This window comes from Lacerta agilis, chromosome 10 (assembly GCF_009819535.1).
Source record: "Lacerta agilis isolate rLacAgi1 chromosome 10, rLacAgi1.pri, whole genome shotgun sequence".
Lineage (NCBI taxonomy): Eukaryota > Metazoa > Chordata > Lepidosauria > Squamata > Lacertidae > Lacerta > Lacerta agilis.
In genome coordinates this window covers 28,816,129-28,836,530 of record NC_046321.1, presented here as the reverse complement: position 1 = coordinate 28,836,530, position 20,402 = coordinate 28,816,129, and the positions used below count along the sequence as shown (strand labels likewise).

At 44.1% G+C, this 20,402-nt stretch overlaps 1 protein-coding gene across 4 annotated transcripts in view; it reads right to left on the bottom strand.

The window, feature by feature from the left end:
• Positions 1–20,402, bottom strand: part of CACNA1I (calcium voltage-gated channel subunit alpha1 I) — a 262,441-nt gene that overhangs the window by 26,816 nt on the left and 215,223 nt on the right. For all 4 annotated transcript variants that reach the window (XM_033162213.1, XM_033162215.1, XM_033162214.1 and 1 more), the window contains exons 19-25: positions 17,633–17,701; positions 16,199–16,383; positions 15,500–15,626; positions 13,328–13,453; positions 9,906–9,995; positions 3,694–3,886; positions 2,503–2,654 (exon numbers count right to left, since the gene is read on the bottom strand). In XM_033162213.1, the coding sequence (XP_033018104.1) occupies positions 2,503–2,654; positions 3,694–3,886; positions 9,906–9,995; positions 13,328–13,453; positions 15,500–15,626; positions 16,199–16,383; positions 17,633–17,701 (942 nt within the window). The remainder of the gene's footprint in view (positions 1–2,502; positions 2,655–3,693; positions 3,887–9,905; positions 9,996–13,327; positions 13,454–15,499; positions 15,627–16,198; positions 16,384–17,632; positions 17,702–20,402) is intronic.

Below are 20,402 nucleotides of genomic sequence, written 5' to 3'. Positions count from 1 at the left end.
CTCGCCATGCTACATTTCCTAGCACACTTAACAAACTACAGTTCCCTGGATTTTCTGATGGAAGCTATGGGCTTTTAATGTATGGTGTGGATGAACTGTTAAGAGAGTTGATTTGCTATACATGTACTTGGTTTAATGCTTTTGCTTATTGGCTCGATGTATCTGTGATGTGTTTATTTCATTGTTGTCTACTGCTCTGTGATCTTGCAGGGTGAAAGCTGGGTTAGAAGTATTAGTGATGGTGATGATGATGATTATTTCAGGGGGGAAACAGCAGTACTGAAAACAACACTGGAGATGGGGGCTCAGAGGCACTGGAGAGAAGAAATAGGTTGGCCGGGGCAGTGGCCGTAGCTCTAAGGGCTTGCTCTAAGGGATGCTGTGGCAAGACTGCACCCTTGTTTCTGAAGTATTTATCTCATCACAAATATGTTGTAGTAGAGTTTAAACCAGGACAGGCCTTGGTATTAGATGCAGGCTTATGAGTCATACTGCATTCCATGGAAATGAGTCACGTTGCATTCTGTGCCACAGGGCTATCAAGCTATGCTTCTGCTCTGAACAATCTCTGTTCATCTGAATGATTGTATCGTTGGAAGGTGGGTGGTATGAAAGGGATCCAAACATTATTACACGTCACTCCTGGCATCAGTGCAGTGGGACAGCTTTCACAAATTAACTGATCAGTAAATAAATGAGGGGTCTCCAAAGAGAACAATCTATGGGCAACAGCTCTTGCATCTTTTTTTGAGGAAGCGGGAAACTAAGTTTTCTGAAGAAGTTAGCAGACTTTTTCAAAACTGTATGAAGCTCCTGCAACTCACTAGAAAGGGTTCGGATAATTATGTCTGGCATATCTGGAGTTCCATATGCTTGAGCCACCGTAAAGCATTTTATAGGCCATCCATTATGCCAGCATAATTAACAGGTTGGGAAAGTGACATACAAGGAGGCGAAAAGAGATGTCTCCTACTTGAAGATTTGACGGGTGTAATAAGGAGGGAGGGAGGGGATAGGATAATGAGCTTAGAAGCAAAACCCAAAAGAAACTGGGATGCAGGAGGAGATACAAGGTATAAACCATAGGAATCCTGACGAAAATTGTTCTTGAAGTCTAACAGAAAGAGAAGGTGAGTTAATGACTGCAGTTCTGGCCACTTCAGATCTTAGAAATTAAAGACCCTGCCTCTTGAAAACAGCAGGCTCTGGAGGCAGAGGTTTCCTGGCATGCGTGAATACAGAACTGAGCAGGATGTACTTACCCAGAGGGGAAAGACCTTTTAATCTTATATCATATATATTTGATTCTGAGAGCCAAGAATTCATTTCTTCAACTAAGCCACACTAATATTGTGTGGGTTTTGGTAACAGCATCATTCTGGTTTAGGGGAAATAGACAGGAAGGATTCCCTCTCCAGGATCATGCCATCCCCCACCCCACCAGATGACAAACTCCTTTGGACATGAAGCGAAATGGGAAACAAGGAGTAGCAAACAGGCTGGATTAAGAAATATATAACTCATGCAGCAAACTGCACTTTGAAAGAGGGGAAAAAATAAGGGTTGCATGCCACCCCAATCTCCATGTGTAGTGCAAAAGTCCTGGGGCTGCAGACGTGCTTAACAGGGTCTGTGTTCCCTTTTGAGACACAACAGAGACTGTGGTGCCCACTAGCACCCAGAAAAGAAGGGGCCCCACTCCCTTGCCAAAGCTACTAACATGAGTTTGGCCAAACTGCGGGAGGCAGTGAAGGATAGGCGTGCTCCGGTTCATGGGGTCACGAAGAGTCGGACACGACTGAACGACTGAACAACAACAACAACAACACTTCTTTGCCTGGCAGTCTTGCCCTCTGATGATTTCCTGGATGGGCCATTACTGGCCTTTGACCTCTGCTAATGGCCCATCCAGCTAGCTCTGCAAAGCTGGCTTGGCTCGTTAACATAATTAAATTTGGGGTTTTTCCATGTTTGGCAAAGTTTAATCGAACATTGATTAATTCTAACTTTTACTGAATCCAGAAATTATGGGGCGTATCTGGCATGCAAGAATTTAGGGGAATCTGCCCCCCCCCCCACCTATAACATCAGACATGAGCTCCCCCCCCCCATTAGTTTGTACCTATTTGCTGTAATTATCCTGTTAGTTCTGGCTCAATTTATGGACAATTTTGCACAGTGATATTCATCATAGAACTTTTCAACTGGCAAGGCGGACGATCATATGGCACATGGCTCTAGTGAAACTATATAGTGACCAGACACATGCCCTAGTAAAGCAAGTTTTGTAATAAAGGGGACCTGCTGTTCTTTGCTTTGTGAGTGGTTCTCTCTGTAGCCTGTTCCCAACTCATCTTCTATGGCCTGCCATGTTTTATTCCTAATTGCTAGACATCTATTTTGTACTTTATGTAAAAAGCAGCTCTTTTGTGAAAAGGGGAGGAGAACAAGGAAGGAGGAGGAAGGCATAAAGGTGGGATTTAGTCCCTTGAACTCACTCACCATTGGCTGGTTGTAGTGCTCCAGGGACATAGTGACAACGTTGAGGCAAATTATGAAAGTGATGAAGATGTCCAAGTAGTGGCTGGTGCAGACCGAATGGATGAGGAGGCGGACAGAGCAGTAGGTGGCATAATACGGCAAGCGCTGTGCTTCTGCCATGGGAGTGGCAAGGGGAGCAATCCAGGGAGGGAGGGAGGGAGGAGGAAGAACAGAGAAGAGGCAAGTAAAGGAAAGGAAAGAATGGAAACAGAGGAAGGGGAGCAAGGTGAAAGGAAAGGGGGAAAAATATAATAAAAGGGAACCAGAAGAAGGGGAAGAAAACAGAAATGCAAGTGAGTAAGTGAAGGGGAAGAGGGGAGGAGAGGGGAGAGGAGAGGGACAGAAAGAATCTGTTAGTCCTGTGTTTGTAGAAATGATACTAAACCAGCATTTCATGCTCCAACAAATTGAGTTTTCAAATGAGCAGAGGAAGCAAGCATCTCCAGAAAAGGAAAATCTGAAGTAAGGAGAAGTTACAGGGACTTCCATGGTTTTGGGACAGAGGTGCATTCAAAGGGGCTTAAGGAGGGGAGAGGAAAGGCTGGACTAATTCACATCCAGGTGCATTTGGGGTATGTGTTTTTTTTCTTCATTAAATCAAATACACACAAAACTACACACACAAATTAGAGGCACATTGAAACGGGATTCTCTTGGTTCCAAGGCTGTCTTAGAATAAGATGACTGAAACAATGATAGATATAGATAGATAGATATAGATGATATAGATATAGCCATGGGCCCCATCCACCCAAAGAACAGGTGATGTTAACAGGGTTTTGGGGGGGAATGATGCTCAATGACATTTGACCAAGCAGCAAATAGCTCTCACAGTTTTGCCACCCACATACACATTAAGAACATAAGCGTCTGCTGGGTCAGGCCAATGGCCCATCTAGTCCGGCACCCTGTTCTCACAGTGGCCTGTGAGAAGCCCAAGAGCAGGCCCTGGGTGCAACAGCTCTCTCTTTTTTCCCATGGTTTCCAGCAACTGGTATTCAGAAGCATTATTGCCTCTGACTGTGAAGGAAAAATGCAGTCACCTGGGTTAGCGATGTTGTATTCGTTGTTGTTTTTTAAAATTAAAATAAGTACGTTTTTCTCAGAAAACTTCAGCCTACGAACCAACAAAACACTTAGGTTGTTCCTTACTCCTACGCTTCTTCTCCAGGCGCCTCAGGCGCTTCTCTTCCCGCCGCCGGGCCTCTTCTGCCTCTTGGTGTTGCCGACATTTGTGGAAGTTCTCCACCACCACCCCTACAAACATGTTGAGGACGAAGAAGCTGACGATGAGCAAGAAAGAAATGAAGTAAAGGAGCATCCAAGGGTTGTTGTTGGTCACTGGCTGAAATTAAAAAGACAGACAAACAAACAAACAAACATACACAGAGAGGCTGTGGTTAGCATGTTATGAGAGGAAAGACCAATCTCTGAAGGAAATCAGAGATTTCTGGAAAGCAAGGAAGACGGCAAGAATTTATGATTTATATAACTAATGGGAGACCCAAACTTCATGGAAATGTGGTGCAGGGCACATCCTCCCTCCCCTCAAGCACTGGAGAGTTTACAGGCAATCCTTCCTTGACTGCCTGTTCTTTTCTTTCCTGCTACTGGGAAAGGCATGGTGCACATATATGTATGAACAAAAGTACTGTCATTGCAGTGACATTCATCCATTCTGTCCGTCATGAGGATGGTTTTAATTAATAGGGCAGCAATAAAAAAACTAGAGCAGTGTCATGTTGAAGAGAATGAATATTGTGCTCGGAAGTTCCTGCTTCACTGAGTGGTCAGGTCAAGCCACTGTATTTCATCCTCAGTCCTACCCTTGTAATCTACAATAAAGGGATAATAATAGTGGCATATCTTGCAGGTTTGTTGCATGGAATATCCATAATTTATATGAAGCACAGAGGAAAAGCAAAACAATAAGTCCAACTAATTTTTAACCTCTCCCACTCAATTAAAAAGTGCTTTAAATTATTTTTTAAAAGCTCTCAGATTTATTGGGCATATGATGATCTTGATCAAATTCCAAAACAGTATCATTTTTTCCTGCACTCTAAACTTTTTTTTGGGGGGGGGGGAACAAACCAGGAGTTCAGTGTTAAGAGCTTATTGAAACAGTGTCCCAAAAGGATTTGACATGCGTGTCTTTGTGTGTGGGGGTGGCATTAGTATTTAGATTAATAATATTGGTAGCTGGAATTCAAGAATAATAATTACAGTATCAGAGAAGAAGACTAGGATAATTACAATAATTCTCTGAAGAACTCGTTTAGCAATGTATACACAAATTATAAATGTTCGATCACTATTATCAAGCCATTAAATATCAGAAATTAGTACAGGCACAACAGCATTTTTCAGAGAAGTAATTTTGCAGCCTTGTGTGTATATTTGCTGCCTGAGATGCCAAAGAGAATTTCCAGATGGGTAATGAAGCTAATCTAGAGAAATGGAACTGCCAAATCATATGCATGTCTACTCTGAATAAGTAAGTCCCATTAAATTCAGTGGGGCTAAGTTTCAGGTAAGTGGGTCGAGGTTCACAGTCTAAGGATTTCCCCGATTATTTTAAAAACAAATCCCTGATTTTTTTAAAAAAGTGTTTTACTCATTTTAGAACAAATCCAGCATGAAATTTAATTTTATGTACTGGAAAGGGGGAGAAACCTTGTTTGTTGTGGGAGTCATTCTGTATATGTAACAGGAGAGTGAAGAACTCTCACAAGAATTAACAAGGAGAAGACGGTGTCACTGATAAGTAATTTATGTCACAGACACTGTCCAATAGGCAAAATCCACACTAAAATGCTGATGAAATTTTATATGGATCCTTAATAGAAAACTGATGAATTGCTGCACAGGTGTGGAGAACTGAAATTCAGTTTGGAAAAATGCAAAACAGAGAGAAGAAAAGTTGACAGATTTGTCTGTCCTTATTCCCATGAAGGTAAAAACAGTTTTGTACGCATATTTTGGCTGCCCTAGAACTGTTGTGAGGTTGTGCTAGAAATGGTTCTCTCCAAACAAGACCAGCTGAAAACCATTCTGCTATACTGAGAAATCAAGTTGCATTCACAGTGTGGGTGTAATATATCATCGTCACTGTTTAGGTCCTGTGCAACTGCCATCTGCATTAGGGAAGTGATCTTGCATTATTAAAGTGAACAGGAACAGCAGCAGATTTTAGCTGCCAGCCGTGAAAAGCCCTGCCTAGGGTGGGAATTGCCGCAAGTTATCAGCAATCCGAAGAGTCTGCCATCATGCCCCGAAGGACACATGATACTACTGCAAAGCCATTAAGAGACAAAGAAGAAGACAGTGATTGGCAGAGGTTTATGCAAAAAGAATAAACGTGGGAGCATTAAAACAATTTTCTTCATGCTAGTTACCTGAAAGATATGCCATGTCTGCACACACAAAATACAAGAGCTACACCCACTACAAATTAGATGAGGACAAAATGCAGTAAAAATGGAATGGCCCAGCATAAAAATAGTACCAATCAATCTGACAAATCTCTGAGGGAAGCAACGTGCTTTCAAGGCAAGGTGTATATACAACCCTAGTACAGTTAAATAAGGAACTTACACTCTAAGGGCGCCTCCAGACTGTGGCAATTTGTGGAAGGGATTCGAGCATATACTTGAATTGTTACTTTGTGCAATCAAAGTGGATTAAAGCACTCTGTTGCCCTAGAGCGGGGGTTGGGAACCCGCGGCTCCGGAGCCGCATGCGGCTCCCCGGGACCTCTGCTGCGGCTCCCCGCGGTCGCAAAATGGTGACTCCCCGGCGAGGCTGAGAAAGGAGGGGATGGAGCCAGGAGGCGGCGACGCGGGAGGGCGATGGGCTTTGACCTGCCTCCGGCCAGGATGGGACAAAGGACAGAGGCCGGGGGCGGGGTCAAGGCCCAGGTAAAAGCGGCAGAGCCGCCAGATTTTCCCCCTTTTCGTTTCTCTCCCGCAGGTTCAGGAACGTCCAGGATCCAGGAGCTCCACATTGCAGGTATGTAGTCCTGGATCGGGCCTGATGGCACAGGGAGAGCCCCGGGATCAGGCTGCTTGGCGGCCGAAGCGTCGCTGGCGGCACGGGAGGGCACAGGGCACTGCTCCCCTCCCCCGCCGCTTGCCTTGGGGGGGCCTCCCGCTGATCGGGCCGTTATGGTTGTGCTTAGGGGGCTGCCTGCTGTGCCTAGAGCGCTGAGGGAGCCCCCGGGTTCGGGCCGCGTGGCGGCCAATTGTTTGCCGTCGGCGCGGGAGGGCGATGGGCCCTGCCGCCGCTGACACTTTCGTTGGGGGCTTCCCGCTGGGCCTGGCTGCCGGCGGGAACCCCCCGGGGATCGGGCCGCGTGGCGGCCGAAGGGATGGCGGCGGGCGCGATGTGCTGCCGCCGCTGCTGCTGCTGGGGGGCTTCCCGCTGGGCCTGGTTGCCGGCGGGAGCCCCCGCGGATCGGGCCGCATGGCGGCCGAAAGGAGGGCGGCGGGCGCGATGCGCAGCCACCGCTGCTGTTGCTGGGGGGCTTCCCGCTGGGCCTGGCTGCCGGCGGGAGCCCCCGCGGATCGGGCCGCATGGCGGCCGAAAGGAGGGCGGCGGGCGCGATGCGCAGCCGCCGCTGCTGTTGCTGGGGGGCTTCCCGCTGGGCCTGGCTGCCGGCGGGAGCCCCTGGGGATCGGGCCTCATGGCGGCCGAAGGGAGGGCGGCGGGCGCGATGCGCTGCCGCCGCTGCTGGGGGGCTTCCCGCTGGGCCTGGCAGGCTGCGGGAGCCCCCGGGGATCGGGCCGCTTGGTGGCCGAAGGGATGGCGGCGGGGCGCCACCCCCGTGGAAAGGGAGACCCCGACCCCCCCTACTTTATTTCTTTTCTTTTTTTAAAAAAACTATTTTTAAAATATTTTTTATTACTAATTCCCCCCCAATATCTTTTCTTTTTTTCCTTCCCCCCCAAACCTGTTTTTTGCTTTGTGGCTTTTTGCCTTGCTCTCCCACATCCCCCCCTCTCTTTTTCTTCCTCCCCTCCTTTTTTAATCCAAGGGGGGAAATCCCATTTTTGAAACAAACAAACAAACAAACGAAAAACAAACAAATACCCCCCACAGCTGCTGCAGCCACTCTATTTGAATTTTTATTATTACCCTTTTCTCCCTCTATCCCCCCTTTTTCTTTTCTCTTCCCCTTTTGTTTTTGTTTTCAAAAAAAGGAAAAAGAAGAAAAAGATTTCCCCCCTTTATTTTTATTTTTTAAACTACTACATATTTTTAATAGATATTCTCCCCACTCCACCCCCAATTTATATTTTTTCCACCCCACTTTTCCATTCTCACCCCCATCTGTTTTCTACCCCGTCTCTTCCTTTCTCTCTTTCCCTTTGTGTCCCTCCCTCTCCCTTTCTAAACCAAATTCCCCCCCTTTTTCTTTCTTTCTTAGTTCGCTTGTCAACCTATCTTAGAGGGGGAAGCCCTCTCTCCCACCCCACCCCCCAAAACAACTTTGAGTTGAACCCAAAAAAACGGGGGTAGATCACTGCTGAAAGTAGATCACAGTTTCTTGGGAGTTGGCCACCCCTGGTATAAGACATGTAACTAGAATAAAAATTTTAAAAAACCAAGCAAATAATTGTAATAAAGCACTGCTATAATTATATATAATTTCCCTAAAATTTTGGTTTCATTCGCCTTTCCGTGCTGAAATGTCACAACCTGAACGACCATGGCTTGCGCCCCCCCCCCAGTTTTGATCCTGGGTACGCCCCTGAGTCAATGCAAAAAAGTAAGAACTTATTCTTGTTGTTTTTACTGATTATACTTTGCATTGGCTCCTATACGTTATTTATTATTATTGCATTAAGGTAAGAAACAATATATGCAGCGTTATATTTGTTTTAAATGTCGCAATGGTTTTGCGGCTCCCAGTTGTTGTTTTTTCCTTTGGAAACGGGTCCAAGTGGCTCTTTTCGTCTCAAAGGTTGCAGACCCCTGCCCTAGAGCAACAAATTTGCTTTTAAAAATGCAAATGAATGATTAACAGAAAGATGCACAAACATCTCACAAGCAACTCAGGATGAATCCTCGGTGTATAACTGTTGCATTAAAAAGTCAGAATAAATGCTCAATGAAGACTGGAATTAGTCTAACCCGTGTAAGCTCTGTGCAAGCAAATCAATATGCATTCTCAACGAAGAGTTTGTTTGGAGGGGGCCAAAAACAGGAGAGAAACAGCAGTGAGAGGGAGTGATAGAGAACAGAAGGAGAGAGGACTGTGGGCAAATGTCTTGACGTGCATTTAAAGCCTATTTACACTTGGGAATGAAGATGAAGAGTATAGACTAAAGGCCATGGGGGAAATGCAAGTTTTGAGGAGAGAATAGAGAACTGGAGAAAGAGAGAGATTTGGCATTGCACATGTATTAAGAAAGGCAGTTCAATGCATATAGCAAGAGGACATATTAGAAGGGTCACTTGAGAAATCTATTATTCCCAAATGCTGCTACAAACTGACCTGATCTGTAATACTAAAATGCAGGTCAGAAACTGGTAATCTTTTGGAATTTGCACTTCTAATTTTGCAATGCAGCTCCTGTACTAAAAAAAAAGTACTAAAATGCATCTAGAAATGCAAATTTTCATGATGACATACTGTATATACTTCAGTATGAGTCAACTTTTTCAGCACATTTTTTTATGCTGAAAAAGCCACCCTTGGCTTATAATCGAGTGAGGAGGGCGGCGGAGGGACGAGCGGCCCAAAATGGCTTCTTTCAGGCTGCTCGTTCCTCCTTCTCCGCCTTTGCCACTGTTGGCGGAGGAGGAACGAGCAGCCTGAAAGCAGCCCTTTTGGGCTGCTCCTTCCTCCTCCGCTGGTTTGTGGTGTGGTGAACTGGCTTATACTCATGTCAATAAGTTTTCCCAGTTTTTTGCTCACAAAATTAAGTGTCTCGGCTTATATTCGGGTCGGTTTATACTTGAGTATATGCGGTAAATTTAGAAAAATGCACTTTGCGAGAAAATACCATTAGGAAAGTATGTTCAAACATACCTCTTTTAAATTGCAAGGTCTTTTTTTAAATGCAGAAACAGGGAGGATTTGCTTTATTAATGAACACATGCAAAATAGACATTGACCAGAAAAAGAGTGATCTGTCTATATGCTCACTCAGTGTCTTTTGTCAATAGAGAAATCATGAAAAATGGCTTGCAGCACTATGTTATCCAGAAGAAACTTAACCACTCCCCCTATAACTTCCTAGTACTTGGGGAGGAACATAGCAAAACAATTAGGAGTCATCAAAGATGGATCATCCAGCCTATTTAACAACCCAGCTGAAAGCAACATGAATGATCATTTTGTAAAGCAAGTTCCATACCTGCTGATCAACAGCCACAGCATCCAGTCCATTGTACATAATGTTGACCCAGCCATCTTTGGAAGCCAGCACAAAGAGTGACATCAAAGCCTGCAACGCATGAAAGTGAGTCAGCTTTTGACTGGTACAGGGGTTGACTATTTGATGCACACAAATGAATAGCAAAAAAACACAACAGAGGTTCTTTCCTTCCTTCTTCCTCCACCACCTTGCCAAAGTTCTCCAGGAAGAGGGAAAAGAATTTGCCTGTGAAAAGGGGGAAGAGAGAGAAGAAAGTGCTGCCAGACAGCTGTCCTCTGAGAAATTCGTCCCTAGAGAAACACCAGATCAGCTCAGTCACACTGTTGGTTTAGAAAACAACTCATCACGATACACTCCATTCCTTGCTAAAATGTCACAAATCTATCAAATCCAAGGGGTTGCAAAAAAGGGAAACATGAAAAGTATCAGGAAGGACTGTGACATGCATCTGATTTTTTTTTTTAAAGAACCCACTTATCTCCCTTTATAACTGGCTCTGAACTTTTCCCTGCCACGTCACACTCCCCCATGGAAAATTTGCACTCCATTCAAAAGTTAACCCTTCAAAAAAGATTCCAAGACACTTTAGGAGGCCTCCCTCCGATTATGGGAGGAGTATGGAGCATCCATTAAGAAAACATACAGATTAGACAGTGAATTTCAACTGGATGCAAACAGGGAAATAATCTAGAATATTTTAATCAGAAATGTAAAGCATCCTCCATAAACACTCGCTCTGTTTCCTCCCTTAAGAGCCTCCAGAGGCTGAGACTCGACAGTTTCCCTAGGCAACCATTTTCATTTCCCCAACAGTTCTTTTTGCAAGGAGATCTTTTCTAATGTCTGGTCTGAATATGTTTTACTGCAACCTAAACACACTATATTTGTAGTCCTTCTTTCTTTGTCCCTGGTAAACACTTGCCCTCCCCGGTTTGGTTTGATTTCTTTGCATTTAAAACTTGCCACCAGGTCTCTTAAGGTAGCATACAACGTAAAACCATGAAAATGATATCCCTGTTCATGCAACTAAACAGAGCATACGCTGCTGCAAGGCAGGATTGTGGTGGCAGGCCCCATCTCCACCCTCCATACAGTCATTGGCTCTTCTGCGCAGGGTCCCTAGACCAGTGTTTTTCAACCTTTTTTGGGCAAAGGCACACTTGTTCCATGAAAAAAATCACGAGGCACACCACCATTAGAAAATGTTAAAAAATTTAACTCTGTGCCTATATTGACTATATATAAAGTAATTTTTCAATTTTTCCCACGGCATACCAGGCAACATCTCGTGGCACACTAGTGTGCCGCGGAACAGTGGTTGAAAAACACTGCCCTAGACACTGTTCGGAAGAGTTGATGAATGCACAGAGTCAAAAGTAGGATCCTGCTTTCCTGCCCTACATGCCCAGTAAATCTTGATTAGCACCACCAACAGCGTTGGAATTAAGAGTTAAAATTCTGACTTTTGAAAATATATTTGAAAATATTTTCAATTAATTATTACAATTTAATCCCTCATAATGCATAGCTCTTTATCCTTTCCACACAAATCATGTGCACATGTCATATAGTGGGAAGGGCCACAGCTCAATAGTGGGGTGTCTGCTTTGCATCTAGAAGGCTCAGTTCCTGTCTGGAGAGCCACTTCTAAGTGCAGGCAATGCTGAGCTAGATGAACTGATGGTCTTGTGTTACCATCAAACTTCTGACACAGTGTGTTGTCTTCAGCTGTTTATCTAGAAACTTACTATAAGCCAAGTTAATGAACTTTATTATTGTTACATAAAGTAGTAACAAACTTCTTCAGTCAGGCCACTTCTCTGAGTCAGCTCTGCAGCAGCTGGCCTCCTGGGCTATGCCTGTTTCTCTTAAAGGGGCCATGTGCCAGTTACTTAACTCACAATTCATACATTACAGGTGTGACTTGATAGAAGGCAGCTTTCTATGTTCCTACATGTTCCAGAACCTCAACATGCAATTTCTGGTTCTTTTTTCTTTTAGGTCTCAGAGGTCTTCAGCTTTCTCTGACCTCTGAGACCACTTGAAAGATTCCTGGATACTGTAATTGAGATATGCTGCTTTTATTGATTTTTTTTAAAGCAGCTCCTGAATTGCTGCTTTGCATTAATCATTTATTGTACAGTACGCCAACTTGATATTATTCCAATGAGATGAGGTATATCAGTATTTTCAACCAACCAAACCAAACCAAACCTAACCTTGAGGCATTATCTGAACCAAAGTTAAGCACTTTGTATCCCACTGAAATTAGTAATGGAGTAAAGGCTACAGATTTATGTCCATTTATCCTTTGGCGTAGGGTTTGGCCTGTTTGTCCAATATAGAGAGCTGAAGGGCACTGTTGGCATTTTATTGCATACACAATGTTGGAAGATGAGCAATTAAATAGTCCTGAGATGGTATGTTTGATGTTGTTGGGGCCAGTAATGGTGTTGTCCGGGTTTATGTGGCAGCAAAGTTGGCATCTGGGTTTATTGCAGGCCACATGCCAACTTTGCTGCCACAACAGTGCTCTTCAGCTCTCTATATTGGACAAACAGGCCAAACCCTACGCCAAAGGATAAATGGACATAAATCTGATATCAGGAATCACAAGACAGAGAAACCAGTAGGAGAACACTTCAATCTCCCAGGACAGTCTATAAAAGATCTCAAAGTAGCTGTCTTAATACAAAGAAATTTCAGAAATAGACTGGAAAGAGAAGTGGCTGAATTGCAACTAATCACCAAACTTGAAACCATGGAGAAACCTGGTCTGAACAAAGACATTGGATTCTTATCTCATTATACATGACAAAGCTATCTTTAGCCATCTCACCCCTTGCCTTTCCCTGCAAGACTAATTGCAGCCGTTAAGAGTCGTCAACAGGTTTTCCACACCTATCAGTCAATCACCCATTCCCACCACCCTTCTGTGTAATACCCCTCCCCACTCCCTCACTATATTTAAGGATCTGGTGACTTCTGTTTCAGTGTATCTGAAGAAGTGTGCATGCACACAAAAGCTCATACCAAGAACAAACTTAGTTGGTCTCTAAGGTGCTACTGGAAAGAAATTTATATTTTGTTATTAAAATGTGGTTGGTTTAGTTTAGTTTCATTGTACTGATTTTATTGCTGAAACCAAGGAGACTTAGAAGCACTTAATGTTGAATGGACTGTGCCATTTGCAATTCTGATTCTTAATGTATATCTATCTTATAATTTGGTAATGAAAAACTGGATACGCTTCTGAAGATGAAGGCTCTCAACAGCAGTACTACAACCTCCCATCCTTCAATGTGAGGATCTATGTCTGAAGTCACAGTCCTTCCTTTTGGGTTGAAGACACCAGGGAGACTAAAGTGAGTCTAAGGAAACTTGGAGGGTTCCACATTTACCTGGCCCAGATTGTCGAAGTTGTATTTGTGATGGACCCACTTGTAATTGGCAGCCATGCAGTCAGACCTATTGGTGATGTTTCGGGTGTCCACGCCCAGGCAGTGGTAGAACTTCCCCTTGAACAGCTGCAAGAAGAAACCACTTTGTCAGAGACTTTGCTGTTAGGAATGGAGGGTGGTGGTCCTGGGTTTAGTTACGAGACAAGGCAACTTGCTCCTCTCAGTCACTGACTGCCACCTGGTTTAAGACCCGTTGTGAACTGAGAGTCATTAACCCCCTGACATCCATTTGGAAGTAAGTAAATGAGAAAGTAGCTGAATGGGAACTAGCAGAAGCAAAATGCCCCCAATTCTATTCCCCAGGCCAGTCTAGAGTTATTCTGTTCCAAATTGTTACTGGGTTTGCTGAATGTGAGCATATTGCTCCCATGAATTAAATACTCAGAAAATATCCCCTACTTCTCAGACACATCAACATAAATTTACTTGGTGGTGACTTAAAAAAAAATCTGTTGCCCCAGTTCCCTTTCCCATATGGCAGGGATTGGATTGTGCATTTGGAAAATCTCAGGGTGACTTCACACGTTACAGGAAGCTCATCTGCTTTCTAGCACTTCCCGTACATTATGAAACTGCCATCCCTACATACAGATTAAGTATAGCACATTCTTCCAAATGATAGAAGCACTACCCACTCCAGCAGACCTCTGCAATAGGAGCCTAAAATAAAAGAAAACGTCACTGCTTTCTTTTTCAAATAATCGTGGGTGGATGATGGATCCAGTGCTTGGAATGTGGGGGAAAGTCAGGAATTAATGGAAATCACTTCTTTGTAATAAAACAGCAAGCATCTCAGTTTGGACCAGCAGCCAACATGCCAATTCAGCATTGGGTCCTGAGGTCCAGCTGAATCTTACTGTAGCCGTGAACACCAGCCTTGCACTCTTATTATTTTGAAATGCATCCCTTCCAGCTACCACATTAGAACTGGACCAAAGAGGGACTGTGAAACAGTGAATATGACCCCTCCTCTATTTTTTTTATTAAATCTCCAAAAATATTCCAAAATATTTATAGTCATAAACAGAATTTTTTCCCCTAACATAAATACCTTCTTGACTTCCCACCCCTCCTTTCCTGATGTATCTTTTTTTTTACTTCTTTTTATTGGTGAATATGACATCTCAAGCTCATCCAAATAGGTTCTTGCTTTCTCTGTGCCTGCATTCTCAGGGATGAGCTGGAAGCCTGCATAACATTCCTCTTCTTCCAGACCTTTGGCTAATTAAACAATCTATGGCCTTTTAAACTGTGTGGGATATTATTTGTTTGTTTGTTATTATGGTATGCATTTTTGTGTTTTTATATTGTAAACTGCCCTGTGATCTTTCAGATGAAGGGCGGTATAGGAATTTAAGAGGTAAGAATTAGAATCGATGCATTCCTAGGCAAATGCTATGGGGACAGCACTTTGTATGCCATCATTTCTGAAGCCTGCTTGCAAGTGGTTTGCATTCAGACTGCTTGCAAATGGACTTTGAAGTGATGCCTCTCAGCGTCCACCAGCTGATCAGTGCTGAGAACCACCCCCTTGGAAACCCAAGCGGTTTGAATACAATATCAGGTGACTGACAAATAGGCGGTTCCACCTGCTTGTCAAAGTTGGCCTGCAGTGAGGGGTGGGGGAGGGAAGGGAGGATCCAGCCCACCAACCAGATCCAGTGCCCCACCCTGCCTCATCAGGAGACAAAAAGCCACACATCTCTCGACAAATTTCCTATCCACCTCTTTACCATGGTCTATAGTATAATGGGAAAGCAGGCCTGGCTTTAAGTAAACAGAAGTAAATTCTCAACTGCTTTCATGTTAGGACAAAAAGATGCAGCAGATGGGACGTGGTGTAGTGGTTGCAGTGTTGGACTAGGTCCTAGGACCTAGGTGACCAGGGTTAAAATCCCCATTTAGCTGTAAAACTCAATTGGGTGACCTTGGGCCAGTTACAGTCTCTCAGCCTGGCCTACCTCACAGGGTTGCTGTGAGGGTAAAATGGGGAGGAAGAGAACCACGTACACCACCACGAGCTCCTTAGAGGAAAGGTGGGCTATAAATGCAATAAAATTAAAAATAATTAAAAATAATACGTTTTCTCATAGACGTTATTAACAGCAGTACCTGCACCCCAAGAATGCCGAAGATGATGAAGAAAGCACAGCAAATGAGGACGATGTTTCCAATGGGCTTGAGTGATGAAATGAGTGTCTCGACCACAAGCTTCAGGCCCGGTGCACGACTTATAACCCTGAAAAAGAAGCACTGTGAGGAGCAACAATAAGGAAGACATAGCACAGAGATGCTTTTCTCAATGTTTTACGAAGGGCTGCTCTAAAAAGAATCACGACACAGCTGCTTGCCCCGTAAAGCAACATGGCAAATTTCCAGCAAGGGCATCATTTCATCCCCATATATGTATTTTTGCACACATTACATAGCTGGACAATTGCATTACATAATTAAGAGCAATGCAAATTTTGAAGAACAGCTGTGCTTTGGTTTGCATATTGCTTTTGAAAGTGCAAATTAGGTACCTAAATGCAAACTCAGTCTAAATTCTCCCCCATCGCTACTGTAAAAACCGACTTTGGATACATACACCTCCCCTCCCTGCCTCTATGCTTGTTCTTTCCTATTTCGATTGGCCTTGTCATCACATACTGTATCTAAGTGCCCTGAGCTCTTGACCCTTCTTATTGCCCTTTCCAAAGCCTTTATCATGGCAAAACATCTGGGAGTCCACACAAGCTTTCTCTGGGTGTTCAGAAGCAGGGTCCTTACAAAAGAGAGGAGGAGGGAGACTAGCCTTTTGGATCTCACCTAAGGGGGCGTAAAGTACGCAGCAGCCGGAGGACTCGCAGCACCCCCAGAATTTTGGCTCCACCAGCAGAGGCTACCGACACCACAATATCAATGATGGATACGAACACCAAGAAGCCATCCAGGATATTCCAGCTACTGCGGAGATAGGCCTGCTCCCCAAAATATAGGCCAAGGGAGACTACCTAGGGGAGATGAGAGAATGCATGAGTGTGGAGAATGTGACAGTCAAGCAGTAGTGCTGAGCTACACTGAGCTACACTCCTAGAACTACTACACAGTGCAGATACTTGAGGGTTTCACCTGGGCACAGAATTATTGATGGGAACAGGCAAGGGGTCAATGGAAAGCTGATCACTGACACTGATATGATGCTTTTCTCTCTTCTCAACCCCCCCCCCCCCCACCAACTCTCGGGAATAAAAGATGGACAGGAGGGCCTGATTTCACCTCTAACAAATATCTTTTTTTTTAAAGCTGCTAATAGCCACCAAGGCCCTGATGATCTCCTTGCTGCTGCTGCTTATACTATATACAAATCCCTTCATCGCCACAGAGATAATTTCAAGTTTTGGAGTTCTGAGATTTGGAAATGAAAGGGTTTTAATCAGTGCTTTTTCTGGGGGGGGGAATGGGACTCAGGGGTACGCATACCCCTAAACATTTTGTGAATCTTTGTACTGTCCGTTTACTGTATTCATTTCCCCCCCGATTTGAACTATAAAATGGTGATTTTCTTGAATCAAAATGAGAGTACCCCTAAACATATTTTATTTTATTAGAAAAAAGCACTGGTTTTAATTCTCAGTACTCCCTATCATGCCAGCCTGTGGGAAGCAACTGTACAAATATAACCAGCAAGAAATACAGCCACACTGAATATTTACCCCTTTTGGGGGGAGGGGTGTTGAATGTACTGGGTCCTTTCTTTGGAGGAGGGAAGAAATGTTTATTTGAAGGGGGGGAAAACCCACAACCCCTGAAATCACTTTCAAAGTGCTGCCATTATTTGCCCCACCGTCTGTTTCTTGGGTGCTGTTCTCATTGCTCCCCACCCTGGGTTTTCTCTCTTTTCTAAAGTTATCCTAGCCAGCCAGGGGTCATGCAGTGACCTTGATGCTGAAACGCTTCCCAGCTCATCAGATTCAGCTAAGTGCTGATATCATCATGAGCAAACAAAACCTATTTGGGAGGTGCTCTGAATAGACAAAGAATTGCTGCCCTATTTGCAGCAATATATGTACATTCACCAAAAGGGCGTCTCCCCTCTTTCAACTCTGATGAATATATTTGTGAAAATGGCACCCCTTTGTACCTTGCCTGTCACCCCCCCCTCCCAAAAAATGGTATGTCTGCCTCCCTGACAGACTTGGAAGGGGCTAGTTGGGCCAGTGAAATGGGGACGTCTTGCTTAGCTGTCAATGGGCGACTTACTTTCAGTGTCATCTCAGCAACGAAGATCGCTGTGAAGATGTAATTGGATACCGTAAGGAAGATTCTCTCCTGGAATAATCAAAGGCAGCCTCAGAACATACCTAGCAAGAGCTCTGCAGTTTGAGTCATTGCAATGAGCTTGGCAAACCCTACTTGGTTGCTAAGAGCCGGGTGGATCTAAAAGTCTAGGGTACTTTAAGGCCAGCTGCCAAAAGCAGCACCCTACCCAACATTATAATATGCTGTCGTCCTTCCAAGTCTACCGTTGTGGCCCAATCAGTTCCTAGTGGATGTGGTAGAAATAAAAAAATGAATGTGAACAGGCCAGCGACTGAGGTTTTCTTTTCATTTACCTAAAAAAAGATACAAGCACAACTAAGGGCATGGTCACATTGCCAGTTACTCTGCATCCAGTGCACTCTCACTGCTAGTTTTAGAAGTCACATTCCCATGACACGAGCCACAATCCATGCTGACCCTGTACTTTGTTGACAAATACTGCTATTTGATGCGTTCCCCCCTCAAATCAGCTTCAGTTTGACTAGAAAACTAGATGCAGAGTTAGCAGTCATGTGACCATGTCCCAATAGCCATTGTGCATGCACAGATGACAGCTTCATAAATGGGAGTTCTGGGGGGAGGGGGGTTTGCAGGGGTGAGGAAACAAAACAGGTAATGTGCATCGGGTGAAGTAATCGCCATCCCGTCTCTGATGTGAACTGTGCAAATGCAGCTTAAAACGCAGTAGGGGGGAAATGAACTTGCTGCATTTTGAGCCACAGCTGTGAACATGCCCCCTATTTGTGAACTGTTACACCATTGAATAGAATCCTCAGGTAGATGGTGCTCAATCAAGTCAAGTATGTGGCTCTTCTGTGGTTGAGGCAAACTATTCACAGAACATAGGAAACTGTCTTATAACAGCAACATATATAGATGTTCATTTGGCCCAGCAGCAGCTTTCCCAGGTCTCAAGCAGAGGACCTTCTCATCACTTGCCAGGTGGGCCTTTTAACTAGAGATGTCAGGGACTGAATTTGGGGCCTTCTGCATTCAAAGTGTGTCCTCTGTCACTAAGCTATGGTTCCCCCCCACTACCGGGCACAACACTGGACTGTTATCTTGTCACTGCAAACCCACCTAAACCCACATGTGCAGAAGGGAGGCTTGTTCACACAGTTTGCCATGAGCTGGAAAGTGCTGCCTGCTATGTGCCCAAGGTTCATATGTGGAATTTCGCAAGCCTCATCTCAGGAATGTGAAAACACTCTTCAGTGTGGTATGTTCTCCTGATTATGCATTTAAAAGCTAATCCCCAAAGCACACAGGTAAACCATCTTATCTAACTTTCATCTTCAGTGTTGTCGTGTACACAATGAGTTTCCCTCTAATTGGCAGGTGTATAGATTTCCAATACATGAGAAAGATATGTGTTTTGCTCATTTTTCACTATCATTGGCTGCTGTTGTAGTAATGTAAGGGAGTACCATTCTGAAGTTTTAGATAGGAAGCGTTTTCTTCACATAGAATATATTGTCAAGGATTTCATCTGAATGGCTAAAGTATTTTACAAGCATATGCTCTTTTATGTCACACACATTTATCTAAAATAAATATTCTGACAATTACCGGTACTAACACAGATAATAAATATCATCACTCTAACTCAGTACAGGGGGCCCTTTTCAGGCAGAGTGCCAAATTACCTTGGTAAAAAGGTGTTTAGGGCTGCATACTAGTAGTGGTAGGCCCAAGCTCACACACAGAGACTCACACAGAGACACATACATGCAATCACACATATACAAAGCTGCTTCCAATGGAAACAGAGACGTACATTTAATTCTGAGTAAAAACTACTCAAGTTTCACTTTCCATTTTCTCCATAGACTTGTTTTACCAAGTTTGTAAAAAAAGAAAGAAAAGCTCTCCAACATCCTTTCTATGTCCTAATTGTGCAAAAGGTAAAAAGAACTCTGCAATCCCACAAGAATGCAAATAAAGTCAACGCAGAGCTGAACTGCCAGCCCTGCCTTAACAGCTGTTCAAAGCTTCAAACTTGCTGCACCCTGAAAGTTGTATGCATGCAATTGCAAAATGCATGAATGACTTTTTGCACATTTGCAAGGAACACCAGTCTACCTCTCTGCTGATACTCTTTCTCCTCTGCTTTGAGCTTCTTCCAAAGGAAAGAGCTGCAAACGCACATTTTGCACGCCATCAGATCTCTTTTTCCTTTTTGGCTCCTCCTCACTGAATGGAAGGCAGGTGGAACTCCAAGGGCCAGGTGGAATTTGGCTGCTGCGCACCTGGCTTATGGACCAAGGGTTCCCCACACCTGCTCTAAACCATAGGTGTGTTCTCAAGATACTTTGCAGAAGGTCTGCTAGTTAATCTGCAACTACTGTAATACTATATGCACTCTTGTCAAACAAGCCATGTGCTGTATAAGCAAAGAGAGTTGATACCCCCAAGTCTTTCAAATCCATATTTTGTCTTAAGGGTGGACTTTGGGTCTTTCAAATTTCAGTAGTGCCCTGTGTGAGGTCAAAATTCAGTGCCTCCACTGCCTCTCACTTTCCGCTCTGTGTGCACACTATGTCATAGTGGTGACATCCTGCGGCGCCCCCTCGGCTTGGTGTCCAGTGCAGGGGAACCAGGCATGATGCCCTAAATCTGCCTCTATTTATATGCAGATTCTCACAACTGTACATGAACACAAATGAAAACAATCCTCTGCCCCTTAAACGCTGCTTTTGAAAAATGGAAA